The following is a 15,787-nucleotide window of genomic DNA, read 5'->3' as shown; positions in this document are numbered from 1 at the left end:
CACTGGCTGAGGGAGCTGATCAGGAGTTGATTGGCTGCTGGTTTTCAAGAATGCTCGTCTGACAGAAGCCAGCCAAACAGCCAGCTTCTTTCGGACAGACTGACATACACACGGGCTGAATGTTGCCCGTTTTTTTTTGTTTTTTTTTTTGACCCGGCAAATGTCTTGTGACATTCGGCCCACGTGTACCCGGCTTAAGTCTCAGTCTGTCATTATAAGTTCGGACTAATTCACACCTTGTGGAGTGACAAATGTTTTACTGCATTGTAAAATGCCTGTCACTCGCACAGAAACATATAAAACAATTGTTTCCTGCATGTCCTATTCACACTGTAATACAGCCAGGAGCTGCACTGCAGTGTGCTGCGATTAGAATGCAGACCTGCTGCATTTTGTCGCAGCACACTGTACAGAATCACATGGCATTGTACATCAGCACATCACACTACTGTACAGTGCCATGAATGAAGTGTGTGTTTTGCGCACTTCAAATAAAGTTTGTTCAAAAAAAAAAGGGGGAAAAAAATGGAGAGCTGTGGGATGCACTGAATAGCGCACCACCCTGCCCCTAGCGCAGTCAGGAGCGGATAGCTGCTATTCTAGTATGAACCAAGCCTTATGTATTTGTCTTGGCACTATACAGTATTCCCTGCTTCTTTTCAAGTCCCTGATTTGGTTCTATTAATTTCCATGGTAACGGCATAAAAGTGCGGAAACAATGGTGCTATAAACTGTTAGTTGACTTTTCACACACCTGTGTCCCGTCTCATTTACATATATGCAAAAACAGCTGTGCTATGCCCTGTGAATAATTCATGGAGCATATCATTATTATTGTCCTTTACTCCCGAGGATTGCAGTGCTTAACAAGCTAACATGACCTTTTTAGAGGACTAATCTGACAGTATTAAAGTGGTAATAAACCCAATACCAAAAATGTAATACATTGTAGCTTACCAATCCTACGATGTGGGGGTCTGCATTCATTTTCTTTTTTAAAGCTTTTTTTCCCCCCTCTGTTTTCACCTGGCGATCTGGCCAATAACACAGCTCATGTATTAGAGTGCCCCCACTCTGGATGAAGGAGACATCTTTGCACAGTAGCATTGTCAGTTAGGGGTAGGGTGGTTGTTAGTTGTACTAGCAGATTTAAATACACTAACAAATTGAAATTTAACCCCAGCTAATACTTTATAAGCAGTTACAGCAAGAGTTGTTTTTCTTTTGAGTGAGATAAAGATTTTACATAAAAGCTGATTGTTGTAAGCACCCTTGTCAGTGGTAAATTGTACACTCTTAACTGATACATTTGCATGATTGCTGGTTCTGTTGAAAAATCAACAGACTTGCTGGCCAGATCACCTGGTAAAAATAAAGGAAAGAAAGCCTAAAAAATACAGAACTAATATAAGAATTGGTAAGCTGCAATATGTTTGCTTTCAGGCTTAATACCGCTATAATTGTTTTGCCTTGAAAAACTTAATGTGAATGAATAATTTGATGAATAATGATCACTGTGTTATATTACAGGTTTTTATTTGATGTCACTTGTTCTATTATCTTGATGTGAAATGTGATGGAAGATTTTTATGTTTTTTATGTCCTCCTTAGATACTACAATTGGCCTACAGCCGCCCCTCTGCTCCTGGCCATGCAAGCTTTCCAGAAACCATTGCCTAAGGTATTAAAACAAGGTTATGCGTACAGAAGAAAGCACAAAAAAAAAATAAATATATATATATATATATATATATATATATATATATATATATATATATATATATATATATATATATATTATATTATTATTTTTTACCAAGGATACTTGTAACAAAAGAAATATGAAGGCTGCTATTGCTTGTCTTATTTCTGGTAAGGCTAGTGATCCGGTTGACCCTCTCACTGACCTGGACCAATTATGTCGATAAGAACTTCTGACTTTTCCTTGACTTTCCTCAACTACCTGCTTGTTTTAAGTCAGTGACCCAAAGGTATTAAAGTCGAAGGGTTACCATGGTCAGAAGGAAACGAGCAGTGATAGCCCCCGTGTTCCTTTCATGACAGTTTATTGTTGCTCTATTCTCAATCCATGAAACCTCCCCTCTTTACAAGCCACATGCAGTTTGGGTCATTTCGTTTTTTTGCGAACCACTATGTAGGCATTTTGGGAATTATACTGCCATTAAGACCATTAAAGAAAGCCCTTAAATATGGTAGTCCTTTACTATAAAATGCCAAAAAAAGTGCAGGGCTCCCCAAAAAAAATTCACAGGAACAATACAAAAAAAAACCCTCTAATGTGTATGTATGTATGTATGTATGTATGTGTATATATATATATATATATATATATATATATATATATATATATGTATATATATGTGTGTGTGTGTATGTATATATATATATATATATATATATATATATATATATATATATATATAGTATATATAATCTCCATTAGAGCTCTGAATAAAATCAGAATCCCAATTTTTTTTTTTTTTTAACGATTAATCGTGCAGCTCTAATACCCATTCATATACAAGTTGGTTGGGCATTGTTTATCAAGCTTTTTTGGGGGGATTGTTGCACTTGATTTTTTGGAATACAGCCAATTGTCAAAGTTTGCATGGAAGTCTTTGGACTGTTTTACATAGGCTTCAGCTTGTATAAGAGCAGTGTGAACAGCAAGCTTTGACAAAGCATTTTCAGAGCTTTCAACAAGCTTTGTTGAAGCTTTTTCAAGTACCATTCCAGTTTGTAAATGTTCAACACCGATCCTAATGGGAGTGCAGATTGCCACTTTAAGCAAGTTGCTAGCAGGCTTAAACAAGCTTTCAATAATCTTTAAGAAGTTCTGAAGCCTGCTTTCAGCTTGTTTAACCACTTGCTGACCAGCCGTCGTAGTTATACTGTGGCAGGTTGGCTCTGTTGCGCAAAAAGACATACATGTTTAGGAACACAGGTCCCTGTGTTTATCCAGTGAGCCCATCCCGCACACATTTAACCCATTGATCACCCCTGGGTTAACCCCTTCCCTGACAGTGTTATTAGTACAGTTGCAGTGCATATTTTTAGCACTGATTACTGTAGTAATGTCACTGGTTTCCCCAAAAGTGTCAGGTGTCCGATCTGTCACTGTTTTTAGAGCAGAAAGTAAAAAATATTATTTTATTCAGAATTGTCACTATAGCGCAAAAAATAAAAATCACAGAGGTGATCAAATGCCACCAAAAGAAAACTTTATTTGTGGGGGGGGGGGGGGGGGGGGCGGGGAAAGAATATCAGTTTTACTTGGGTACAGCGTCGCACGACCGCGCAATTGTCCATTAAAGTAATGCAGTGTGCTATCGAAAAAAATGGCCTGGTCATTAATGGGGTAAAACCTTCCGGGGCTTAAGGGGTTAAAGTGGCAAACCGCACTCCCATTGGGATGTGTGTTCAACATTAAAGTGGAGTTCCACCCAAAAGTGGAACTTCCGCTTTATGTAGTCCTAACCCCCTGATATGCCATATTTGGCATGTCATTTTTTTTGGGGGGGGGGAGCGGGTACCTAGTTTTGACAGGTACCCGCTCCCGCTCCCACTTCCGCTCGGAGCGCCGCAGCGCCCCGAGCGGAAGTTCTTCTCTCCCCCTCCCTCCCTGCAATCTTCTGGGACAGATCAGAAGTCCCAGAAGATTGCCGGCCAATCAAAACGCGCAGCGCAACTCACGCATGCGCAGCGCAACTCACGCATGCGCAGTGCCTCACGCATGCGCAGTGCGTACCCGGCTGTGAAGCCGCAAGCTGTCACAGCCGGGTGCCCACACCAGTGATACGGCGCCGCTGAGACCAGAGGGAGAGGATCGAGGCTCCTGCTGGCCACATCGCTGGACCGTGGGACAGGTGAGTGTGTGTTTATTAAAAGTCAGCAGCTCCACTTTTTGTAGCTGCTGACTTTTAATAAACACAGAAAAGGCTGGAACTCCGTTTTAACAAATTGGAGCGGAATGGTACTTGAAAAACTTCAACAAAACTTGCTGAAAGTGTGAAATGGGCATCAGGGTTTAGTATGGTAGTATTGAGCAGTGGGTAAGCCTACTCCCAGAAAACTGATTGTAATTTACTAGGAACCCCACATTTTAGATTGGTCAGGTTTAAGACAGTTAAGCCTGGCACACACGTGTGTGTGTGTGTGTGTGTGTGTGTGTGTGTGTGTGTGTGTGTGTGTGTGTGTGTGTGTGTTTATATTTATATATTTCTTTTGTTCAACCCAGCAGGGCTAAAAAAGTAAAAACTGAAGAGTTTGGGAGGAGCCGCTGTACTAACAATCCCATGTTAGTACAGAAATCTCCCCTGCTGAGCTATTGTGTTCTGACGGGACGGTCCCCCTGCCAGAAGACTCCGGTTAGTTCTCTCAGCCATTGGCTGAGATGGCTGATCGGGAGACGATCGGCAGACCTCTTTCGGTCATACCACTTCGACAGAAGCTAGCCAAATAGCGGGCTTCTGTCAGACCGGCTGCCATACACACGGGCCGAATGTCAGCCAGTTTCTGTTAAACGGGCTGATGCCACCCAATATTTGGCCTGTGTGTACTAGGCTTAAAGCGGAGTTCCACCCTGGTTATACATTTTTTTACAAAAATACCCCCGGGACAGTCAGGGCTAGCACATTCCACAATGGCTAGCTTCTGATCTGTCCCGGGTTGCACTTACCTTTCAGGAGAAATACTTACCTTGAAATTGTCTTCTCCAGCGCTGCCATCTCAGGTGTGGGCAGCTTGAAGCCAGCACGATCCTCTTCCGCGTCCTCTTCGGTCCTCTTCCTCCTTCTTCGGTCCCACGATGCACTGCACCGGCCCCAACGTCACTTCCGGGTCGCGCGCGTCATCCCTCCACAGCTTCTGGGCATGCCCAGAAGCTGTTTAGAAGGGAATGACGCGCGCGCCCCGGAACTGACGTCGGGGCCGGTGCAGGCGCAATGATTCCTGGGAGCGATGACGTTCAGCTCCCAGGAATCATTGCAAAAGCCAGGAAGTGACGAATCGCCGTGGCCGCCGAGGGGAGGAAGATGGAAGTAAGGTGAGTATATTTTCTCTAAAAGGTAAGTGAAAAAAAAAAAAAAAAAATTGCGATTATCCATTTGTTTTTCAGGTGACCGGGAGCGAGAAGATGGAGGTAAGTATAAATTTCGGGTGGAACTCCGCTTTAAGTATGAGTAGAGTTTCTGTCTCGGAAAGGGTTTTTCATTTTCAGTTGCTGACCATTAAGATTATTTTTATTATTTCTATACAGGATTTATATAACACCAACAGTTCACAAAACACTTTACAATACAAAGGGAGGCATTATAGTTGCAATATAGTTCAATATAAGAGGGGTAAGGAGGGTCCTGCTTATGAGAGCTTGCATGTACCGATCTCAATGGACACCAGCTTACACCAGTACATAGTGACATGTGTCATCGCTTCAGGGGAGGCTGGAAAAGTGCACTTAAGACTGCCAGAAAATGAAGTATTTTGCCCATAACATTTTAGTGATGCATGATTATGTGGTTGTCTCACTTCACTGTGTTTGTGTCCTGCTCTGTGAAGCATAACCCATTTTTAGCTTTGCCAACATTCTCAGATTAGGAATTTACACCACATTTTGAAATGGATCATAAAAATGGGGAGAAAAAACAAAATTCGAACTTCCCATTAATCATTTTTAGTCTGGGCCAGTTCTGAGATTCCTCTCCTACATCATGTTTTTGCTAACATTTGGGGCCTGAGAGAATAAAATGTTGGACATTGCATATTTTAATGTCAGACAATACTTGTGCAGCGGTTTTTCAAATGCAAATTTTTTTTAAAAAAATATACTTTAATAAGTTTTAATGCACAAAACACAATATAATACTCAATTGTTTAGTGAAAGATAAAATATGTTGTTCCACTGACTAAATAGATACCACATATGTCCTGCTTTAAAATGGTGTCCACCCGTGGAACAGCGCCAAATTATGGTACCTAAAAAAGCCTTTAAAAGTTATCAGTTTAGAGTTATACAGGAGGTCTGGCTCTAAAATGATTGCTCTCTCATTGCTGGTGATATCTTACATGTGCAGTGTGATCACTGTTTATTTATGCGTGCGGGACCTAAGTTCGCAATTGCCTGTGAGCACTTTAAAACATTATTTTCATTTTTTTTTTTTTTTTACTTGCGTGTGTGTGTTGTTGTTGTTTTTTTTTTTTTTTTTTTTTTTTTTTTTACACTACCTTTTTAACTTTTTTTTTTAATCAACTTTATTGCTATTACAACGTCAATGAACAACATCCCTTCTAATAAGCAAAGGTTGTGACAGGCCCTCCTTTATAGAGAGATCTGGGGTCTATTAGACCCCAATGCAGCCAATTGGACACAGATTGTCTGGCTGATTTACTGAGCATTAACAGCCAGGTAAACAGGAAGTGAGGAAACCTTCATTACTTCCTGTTTCTGACATCACACAGTGGGAGAAACAGCATCCTGTCCCCTCACTGTGTGCCCAGAGCTGGTTGCCACCAGTCACATCCTTACCAGGCTCCTTGATTGCACAGTAAAGCTTGGTAAAGGCAGCAGGAGGGGGGTGGGACCCCCTTACGTCACCCGTGAAAGTAATCCAACGGCTTGTTAGCTGCTCAGATTACTTTTATTTTGTGCAGAATCGCTGGCCCTAAAGAATGATTTCTCAATCGTTGCTGCAGCGATGACTGAGATATCACCCTTTCCATTCGAGAACATTTAAAAATGTATTGCAGACAGGGAGTGGTTAAAGAAAATTATGTACTGCAGTATTTAATTATAAGGGCATCTTTACTTTGTTTTCCCTTAGTCCTCCAGCAAAGTCCCACAAATACCTGTTGATCCTGCTAGTGAGGTCCATCCAATGCATGTGGTGCTTGAAATACAATGGGATGAAAAAATATTGCAGAGGGAATGGTTAGGGACAGGGCCGGCCTTATGTGTTCAGGTGCCCTGTGCAACCTAATCCTGTGGCGCGCCCCCCCCCCCCCCCGCACATTTTCTTGCAAACACTTTAAGCCTGATTACATCATATCATATATATATATATATATATATAATCATATACATGTTTAATGCAAAGTATTGTGTTAAAAAGGCACACATTTAAATTGCAAAATTGGCATAATGGTTATTTGTCAAGTAAAAAAAATAGAGCTTTTCAGCTGGTGTCTCTCTAGAGAGCAAAACAAATAATTTGGGGGGAAAAATGTAAAAATCCTGCAGTGCGAACGTGAGTTTATGCCCCCCTGCGGTACTGTAAATGAATGTCAGCTCCCCAGTTGTGATTCTAATTACAGCCAGCAGAGTGCAGAAGAGGAAGTACTAAAAACCTAGCACAGCTAAACAAGACATGGCGTGCTTCTCTGTGCACTGTAATATTAGGTCTGTTCCCCAAAAGCAGATGTTTCTATGCCTGCTGGGAGCTGGGGAGTAAAAACTCCTTATAGATGGCTGGATATCATACCGGAAACAAGAAGGAATAAATCTGCTGGTCATGAGCAAATGTGACCTGACAAAAATGATTTTAGTGCTTTGGCAGCAGCATGTGTGATCATTTCCTCCTTCCTTCTACATACAGTGATGGATCAAGTTTCTTTCAGGAAAATTCTCCAAAGGTAAATTTAATGCAGGGTTAGGCAACCCTGGAAAGGTGGAGATCTACCCAAACAACACGGAGAGAGATGAAAGATCACCAGGGTGCAGCAAAGCCCAATTAAAAGTAAGGAAGGTTTTGAAGTGTACAGGGTCAGGTGTAAGTAAAGCAGAGTTTAGAGATCAGTAGTAAGTAACAGTTTTTAGAGGTTAGTAGTATGCAACACAGAGTTCAGAGGTCAGTAGTAAATATTGCAAAGTACAGGGATCAGTAGTGAGTAATGCCTCGTACACACGCATCGATTATTGGCCGGGAATTTTCGGCCAACGTCCGATCGGCCGATTTTTGGCTTGTTAGTATGATGCTTCCGACAACTGACTGCGACTTTTCGGCCGAAAAAAATCTGGTGTGCAGGCTATAAAATTTTCGTTGGCCGTCAACACATCGGCCGATTTTTCCGTCAGTCAGTACAGATTTCGGCAGACAAAAATCTGATGAGCAAGACTGGGCATGCTCAGAGAAGAAAAAACACACGGAAAGTAAACCAGCACATGACATCACTTCTGAAGTAGATTTTTGTTGGCCGAGAAAATTTGTGTGCAGTCTAGGCACATTCCAACCAACAAAAGTCAGACGATCGGTCGGCCGATAATCGTTGTGTGTGTACGAGGCATAACTCGGAGGTTAACTGTATGGAATGCAGAGGTCAGTAGAATGTAACACACAGTGCAAGTGTCAAGCACAAGTCTCAGAGGTAAAAGGTCAGTAGCAAGTTTAACAGAGTGCAGAGATCAGTAGTATATATGGTAGATTGCAGGGTACAGTAGTATGTAAGGAACAGTGCAGAGGTCATTGGTATTTAAAACACAGTGCAGAGGTAAAATGCCACCCTTCCAGTACAAACCTCTACCTCCCAAGTCAAAATCACCCAGGGTTTGAATTCCCTCTCCCTCGGTAAAACTCATCCTCCCAGGTCCCCCCGGTAAAACAGCCACTAGCAATAATTGTAGGTAATATCTAAAAGGCTGGTTGTACCCAAGTTGATCGATCGTTTAATCAGCTTGGGTACACTTAGTCTGCCCATACATGGTTCAAATATTAGCCAGTTCTCGGCCAAGATTCAAACCATCTATGGCTGGTTTAAAGCAGAACTTTACCCAGAACAAATTGGGGTGGCCGTTTCTTCAGAGCGCATACGCCAGTGACATCATCAGCTGCATGTACAATAAATATCTCCTAAACCTTTAGGAGATATTTACAGTACCTATAGGTAAGCGTTATTTAAGGGTTACCTATAGGTAAAAGTCAGAGATGGGCATTTACGCCCACTTTAAGTATCCAAGATTTATATATAAATGACAAATGAATATTCTATATAAAGATCGTTCCTTAACATATGGCACACAGATCCATTTAATAGAACATTTCTTGCAATTGTAATTTATTTGACTTCCATCTGTCTTCCAGCAATAAAAGTTTTATAAAAGGGGGATGGGGGGGAAACCTTACCTCTTATATAACTCAGCAGTGTGCCAGAGCTTTACCGCTCGGGGGAAAGGATCTTCATTTACGAGGTTAGGAGCAAACGATTGTTGGCAGAAAGAGAAAAGCTTTGTGCTGCATGATGGAGTTGGTTGCTAAGGGAAACTCATTATTCATATATAAACATAATTGAGCCGTCCTATTGTCAGATGCTTTTTCAGAAGGACAGATTGGTTGCACAGCAATATTTTCCATTAGAACTCGCTTTGTTTATCCCGAGAATAATAAGACATGAATCATGTAATTACCCATTATAGCTGTGCGCCATTCTTTCTCCCAGGATAGGAACAGAATTATTTGTTTGAGAATGTTTTTTTTTTCCCCCCCTGCACAATGGTTGATTATCTAATCTGGAAGCTACGGCTATTCAAACAAGCTTAGTATTTATACAGAGCTGTTTACTGGAGCTAGATATAGTCCATGGCGCCGTATCTCTCTCTTCCAGATATTGACAATACAGTTATATAATGGGGAACGTCCATATGTAGAACAGTATTTGAGAAATAAATAAGAAAACATAAGATGGTTATACAGTAAATGTTAAAGCTGAACTCCGGGAAAAGTAATAGTCCTCTCTTGCAGTGGGCCTGCGTCCGCACGGTAAGGGTTAACTGCTCGTTTTTTTCTAGAGGGCCGGTAATAGCAGAAACAGCATGACTTACTCAATCCTGCACTGCTAGACCAATCCCCAAAGCGTCTTCTACTCTGCACTGCAGCCATCCTCAGAACAGATGCAGGAACCATACCCTTGCATTGGATGTGGGGATACCAAGGGAGAGTCCTGTGCTGGAGCATAGCAAAGCACCGTTTGCCGGGGGAGGATCAGTTAAGTAGAAGTGCTTTCTCTTTCGTTCATTGACGGACACAGCTCCTGATATTCTTAACCATTGGTTTATACTGCCCCCTACAGGAGTAGGACTCTAGGCACAAAATAATTCTGGATACACCCATGGACAGTCCCAGGAGGTATACTTACTTTTCTCTGCTATAGCCACTCATTTTTTTTTTCTGCCTAGTCAGGACTAAGGACCTATTTTCTTGCTGGGATCTTTGGTCCTGGCAAAAATATTTTGGATAGAAATTTTTTTTCTCCTGGATTTTTTTCCTGTGAGATCATCGAACAACTGCCAGATTGGACGATGGGCTAGATAATCTAGATCCAGTGATCATCCCAGTCTGGCCAGCGAGCGCATGCAGACCTCAGCTCCGCGCAAGGTTGGCCATGGCATAGCCCCACTGGACGGGGGCTGGCCTGCACATTAAACACCTCATGAGGGGGCATATAACAACCAGGTCTCAGCCAGAGTCGCAGGATTCCTCCTGGCCGACAGCCTCTCCATTTTGATGGAGAGGGGTTCTCTCTGGATCAGTGCCCCCCCCCCCTGGAGTGTTTTTGGATTGACATGGGCCCCTCCTTGGGACGTTCAGAGACCCCCAGGTTCCCCTCCTTCCCGCAGGCACCCCTCCCCCTGCTATGGGGCTATTTGGGTGGCTTGGCCAGTTTCCTGGGATGGAGGCAGGGCAATAACTGATGATGGGGGCCAGGGGGGTGCGCCACCGGCAACTGGACGATTGATTGTGCAGGGGTGGTTGTACCTGGTGGGGGCTTTTGTCAGGGCCCCCGTCCTGCCTGGATCTGTCCTTGAGGTCTCCCTCCTGAGTCCCTGTAATCCTCGTGGTACCGCCATTTTGTTGTAGCCTGTGTGTTGCTATACTCGTCGCCCATGTTTGTGTAGTCTGGCAGCCATTTTCTTGTGATTTGCCATCGGAAATAGAAGTGGTCATGACAATGGAGCCCTGTGGGTGGCGATTTCGGCAGTGGGAGCCCTTCCTCATCCCCTGGTGCTGACTTCTGGATCATTTTACTCCCCGATCGCCGCACGTGTAGTGCAGATTTTCTTGGTGGCTGCAGGTGCCTGTTTCTGTGGGTAGGGAGTCTGGTGGGGTCCTCTCCCTCTCTGCTGAGCATTGTTTGGTGCTTTGTGCCTGGCGACCAGGTGGTGCTGCCAACGTGGTGGGGGTTGTCCCTTAGCAGTGTTTTACACTTTTTGTGTGGTCCCCCTGGTGACTCATGGAGTCTTTGGAGCACATTTCCCCACCTGATCTCCTCTCTGAGGCTGCGGGGCCCTCCGGATCCCAACCATCCATCCATGCACTGAACGATGATCCTGAAGTCACCTTGGATCTTCTGATAGTAAGGGTGATTTCTCCACATCTGCGACCATGCACGAAAAGGTGCTGGTGGATGCACTGATTAAATCTGTGCGTTAGACCCTGAAGATGGAGGACGCCATTTGCTGGTGTACAGGTGACACAGATCCTATCGCTCTCTCCAACGATCCTTTAGTGATTTTTCCATGCTCCCAGGCATCTTGCTGTTTGGTACTTTACTCGATTATCATCTAATACCCTTGCATTTGATTGGAGATATTTAATTTTTATTTTGGGCTTTGGAAAGGAATCTTTATGTCCAGTGATCCCACTTGCAATGTCCGTCTACACCAGGGGGACCTCTCTTTCATTGATCCATCCACACTAAATGGTTGTTACTAAGAATACAATGGCAAATAATCCCTGAAGAAGATTTAATATTAATTGATATCGAAACGCTTTGGATATGTTCCCATGCAATAATTTCATCTAAGCTGGTTATCTGCCGTGCCGGGGGAATTGTTTGCCACTTGAGTATCTAAAACAATTGTCAATCCTTTTATTATTAAATGTACTCTGTGTGTTTTTATAGTAATTTATGACTGTGATTTTTTGCTTTAATAAAATTTATGTAATTTTTATTAATTGTCTTGATTGCCTTAAAAATCTCATTCTTTGAGGATTTCTCTATTGTTTTGGAAGATGGAGGACGCAGCTGTGATGGAGGCGCAGGTGCCCTTTGGCACTCACAAGCCATCCAAAGCGGCAAAGGTGTTTCCTTTCCCTGCCTATTTTGACAAAATTGTCGCTAAAGAGTGCGGGTGACCAAAGCGTCCCTAAGCGCCCCCCCCCCCTGAGGAGTCCCTTAAGAAGTGGACCGTGCCACCGGTGGTGGATCCTCCGGTTTTCAGATTAAACATGGCAACCATGATTCCGGTTGAAGAGTCCCAGGCCTTTAAGGATCCAGCTGACTGGAAAGCAGAGGCTGTGGCCCGCACTATGTACACTCTGGCTGGTTCGGCAATGAGGCCGGTATTCACCATTGCCCTAGTGTCTCAAACTCTGACCAAGTGGGCTAAGCTCTTACACCATCACCTGGAGGGGGGAACAGCTCCCCCTGCCTTTGCCGAGCTGGTGGACCAGCTGGCCCAGGGGCTGCAGTTTGTGTGATGCCTCTTTGGATGCAGCTCCCCTGATGGCTCGCCTCTCTGTTTTGGCAGTGGTCTTTCAGCGTGTTTTTTGGCTCAAGTGCTGGTCTGCGGATCAGACTTCAAAAAAGGCCTTGACTGATCTTCGTTTTCAAGGATATCGCCTGTTTGGAGCTACCCTGGATGACATAATTAAAGGTCTCACAGGGGGGGGAGAGTACTTTTCTTCCGCAGGCTACTAAGGGCAAGAAACCTCGTCGTAGATGTGGGCCTTCCTTCTCAGCTCATAAGAAGTTTTTTTGTCCTTCTGGCTCTTCTGGAGGATCCAAAGGAGCCTGGTCTTGCAAGCCCAGATCGGGCTTCTCCAGACCCGGGGACAAGGCTCCTTCTGCATGAAAATGTGCCCTCCCCTGTATCGGGGGTGGGGGGACGTTTTCGCTAGTTTCTGGACCCATGGACTTTCTGGGTGCAAGACAAGTGGGTGCACAAAGTCATTTGGTCCAGCTACAAGATCGAGTTTTGCTCTTATCCCCTGGCAATGTTTTTTCCTTCCAACTTGCACCTGTTCCCAGATGGCTTACAGGGCCTGTTTGGGGCAGTTCAAGACCTGTTCCTTCAAGGGGTGATTGTTCCGTTTCCGACCTGGGAATGTTTTCAGGGTTTTTCTCAAACCTTTTCACAGTTCCCAGGAATGAAGGCAAAATGCTTCCAATCCTGGATCTCAAGGCGCTAAACAGCTTTGTGCGGGTACAGAAGTTCAGAATGGATCCATTCGAAACGGTGGTGGCATCCCTTGCATCAGAGGGATTTCCTCGCCTCTATCGATATCAAGGATGCCTACCTTCACATTCCAATATGTGCCAGTCACCAGCGTTTTCTCCGCTTTGTTGTGGGAGAGGAGCAATATCAGTTTGTGGCGTTTCCCTTTGATCTCGTATCTGCTCCTCGGGTCTTCACAAACGTGTTAGCCCCGGTGCTAGCTTTGCTATGCCAACCCGGGGATGGTGGTACTGGGCTACTTGGACAATCTCCTTCTGCGAACAGGGTCTCCCTCTGCTCTGGTGGAGAACCTGGAGATCGCAATACGAACTCTGCAGGAGTTTCGACTGGATTCAGAATTCTCAGAAGTCTGCTCTGGTTCCATCCACTAAGCTGGACTATCTGGGCCTGACTCTGGACTTGGCCTTAACCAGAGTGCTCCTTCCTCTGGATAAACTCCAAAAATTGCAAGCTGCAATTTGCCTTCTGCTGTCTAAGAAATGGTTATTCCTCCACATGGACACCATTCTTTGTACTTAGGCACTTGATCCTGATTTTTTTTATTAATTTATTTTTCTATGTATATTAGAATTATTTGTTCAACTGTTTATTTGCACTAGAGTATTACTGAAATTCTAAGAGTGGGATTCATTCACCTATCCCCAGTTTAGATCATCTTCATTTATTTGGTTATATGTAATTTCTTGCTCCAGGCAGCGCCAGTTACCTCCCGGTTATTTATATAGGTGGTTCAGGCTTATTAACTGAAAGGTTAGGTTCCGCCTTTTCCTGTGAAGGCGCATTCTACTAGGGCGCTGAGTGCCTCTTGGGCTCTTCGCCATCAGGCGTCAGTGATGCAAGTTTGCAAGGCGGCAACTTGATCATCGGTGCACACGGATGCCTCTTTTGGCCGCAAGGTTTTATAGGTTGCTGTCTAAAAGAGAAACTATTCTCTTTGAGGGTGTATGTTGTTTTTAGGTGAGCTCCAGTTCCTGGTTGAGCTCCATGTTATCTGGTTGGCTAAGTTTAGCCTTTTGGGAATTTACGTTCTTTCTTTGCGTTGTTTTTCCCACCCCTCATGCAAATACTGCTTTGGGACATCCCAATGATCAAAAAGATATGGAGCTGCGTCTGTCAATGAACTTTAGAGAAAAGGATTTTACGGTAAGTCAAAAATCCAGTTTTTTACCATCCCCCAGACCTAAACAAGAAGTTAACCCTTGCAGTGCAGGGAGTAGTTTTACTTTCCCAGAGTTAGGTTTTAAAAGGGTAATTTCAGGCAGGTTAATCTCACAATGTGCTAATATGCACTGCAAACTAGCACATTATGACAGACTTACCTGTCATAATGTGTTATCGAGTGCTACTGTTTCAGCTGCTTGAAGGGTAGGGCTGTGATGACATCACTCTCACGCATCCGCACGGAAGTCACATCATTGCAATGCAGATCAGATGCCATTAATGCACACTACAGCTGGCAGGCAGGGCAAGCATTTATGGCAGAAGAGACCAGTAAAGTCCCTTCTGTCTTGATTGCCCTACTAATCAGCAATTTATTTTTAACAAAGTGGGTTTAATACCACTTTACATTCTCTTTAAAGTGACTGAAATTGGAATAATTTATACCCAGCTTTAAAGCCCAATTTATCTTTTAGTTTAAATGGGCTACATACACTATATTACCAAAAGTATTGGGACACCTGCCTTTTACACGCACATGAACTTTAATTGCATCCCAGTCTTAGTCTGAAGGGTTCAAAATTGAGTTGGTCAGGCACGGATGTTGGACGAGAAGGCCTGGCTCGCAGTCTCTGCTCCAATTCATCCCAAAGGTGTTCTATTGGGTTGAGGTCAGGCCTCTGTGCAGGCTCGTCAAGTTCTCCACCCCAAACTCGCTCATCCATGTCTTTATGGATCTTGCTTTGTGCACTGGTCCAAATCATTTGGTGGAGGGGGGGATTATGGTGTGGGGATGTTTTTCAGGGGTTGGGCTTGGCCCCTTAGTTCCAGTGCAGGGAACTCTTTAGGTGTCGGCATACCAAGACATTTTGGACAATTTCATGCTCCCAACTTTGTGAGAACAGTTTTGGGATGGCCCCTTCCTGTTCCAACGTGACTGCACACCAATGCACAAAGTAAGTTCTATAAAGACATGGATGAGCGAGTTTGGGTGGAGAAACTTGACTGACCTCAACCTGATAGAACACCTTTGGGATGAATTGAAGCGCAGACTGTGAGCCAGGCCTTTCCTCCAACAAATTACCTGACCTTACAAATGTTCTTCTGGAAGAATGGTCAAACATTCCCATAGACACACTCCTAAACCTTGTGGACAGCCTTCCTAGAAGAGTTGAAGCTGTTATAGCTGCAAAGGGTGGGCCAACTTAATAATGAACCCTACAGACTAAGACTGGGATGCCATTAAAGTTCATGTGCGTGTAAAGGCAGGTGTCCCAATACTTTTGGTAATATAGTGTACATTCCAAGTGCATCCAAACAAAAAAGATGTACAAAGTCTTGCTGTCAGTTTTCTTTAGAAAGCAGCCACAGTCTAAGTAGAAA

The 15,787-nt window shown here is 43.8% G+C and overlaps 1 protein-coding gene across 2 annotated transcripts in view; it reads left to right on the top strand.

Moving 5' to 3' along the window:
• Positions 1-15,787, top strand: part of LPIN1 (lipin 1) — a 289,491-nt gene that overhangs the window by 220,842 nt on the left and 52,862 nt on the right. For both annotated transcript variants that reach the window (XM_082252224.1, XM_082252225.1), the window contains exon 11: positions 1,612-1,681. In XM_082252224.1, the coding sequence (XP_082108350.1) occupies positions 1,612-1,681 (70 nt within the window). The remainder of the gene's footprint in view (positions 1-1,611; positions 1,682-15,787) is intronic.

The sequence above is a fragment of the Pelophylax lessonae genome (genome assembly GCF_965119305.1).
Source record: "Pelophylax lessonae genome assembly, chromosome: 3".
Lineage (NCBI taxonomy): Eukaryota > Metazoa > Chordata > Amphibia > Anura > Ranidae > Pelophylax > Pelophylax lessonae.
This window is presented reverse-complemented; position numbering and strand designations above follow the sequence as displayed.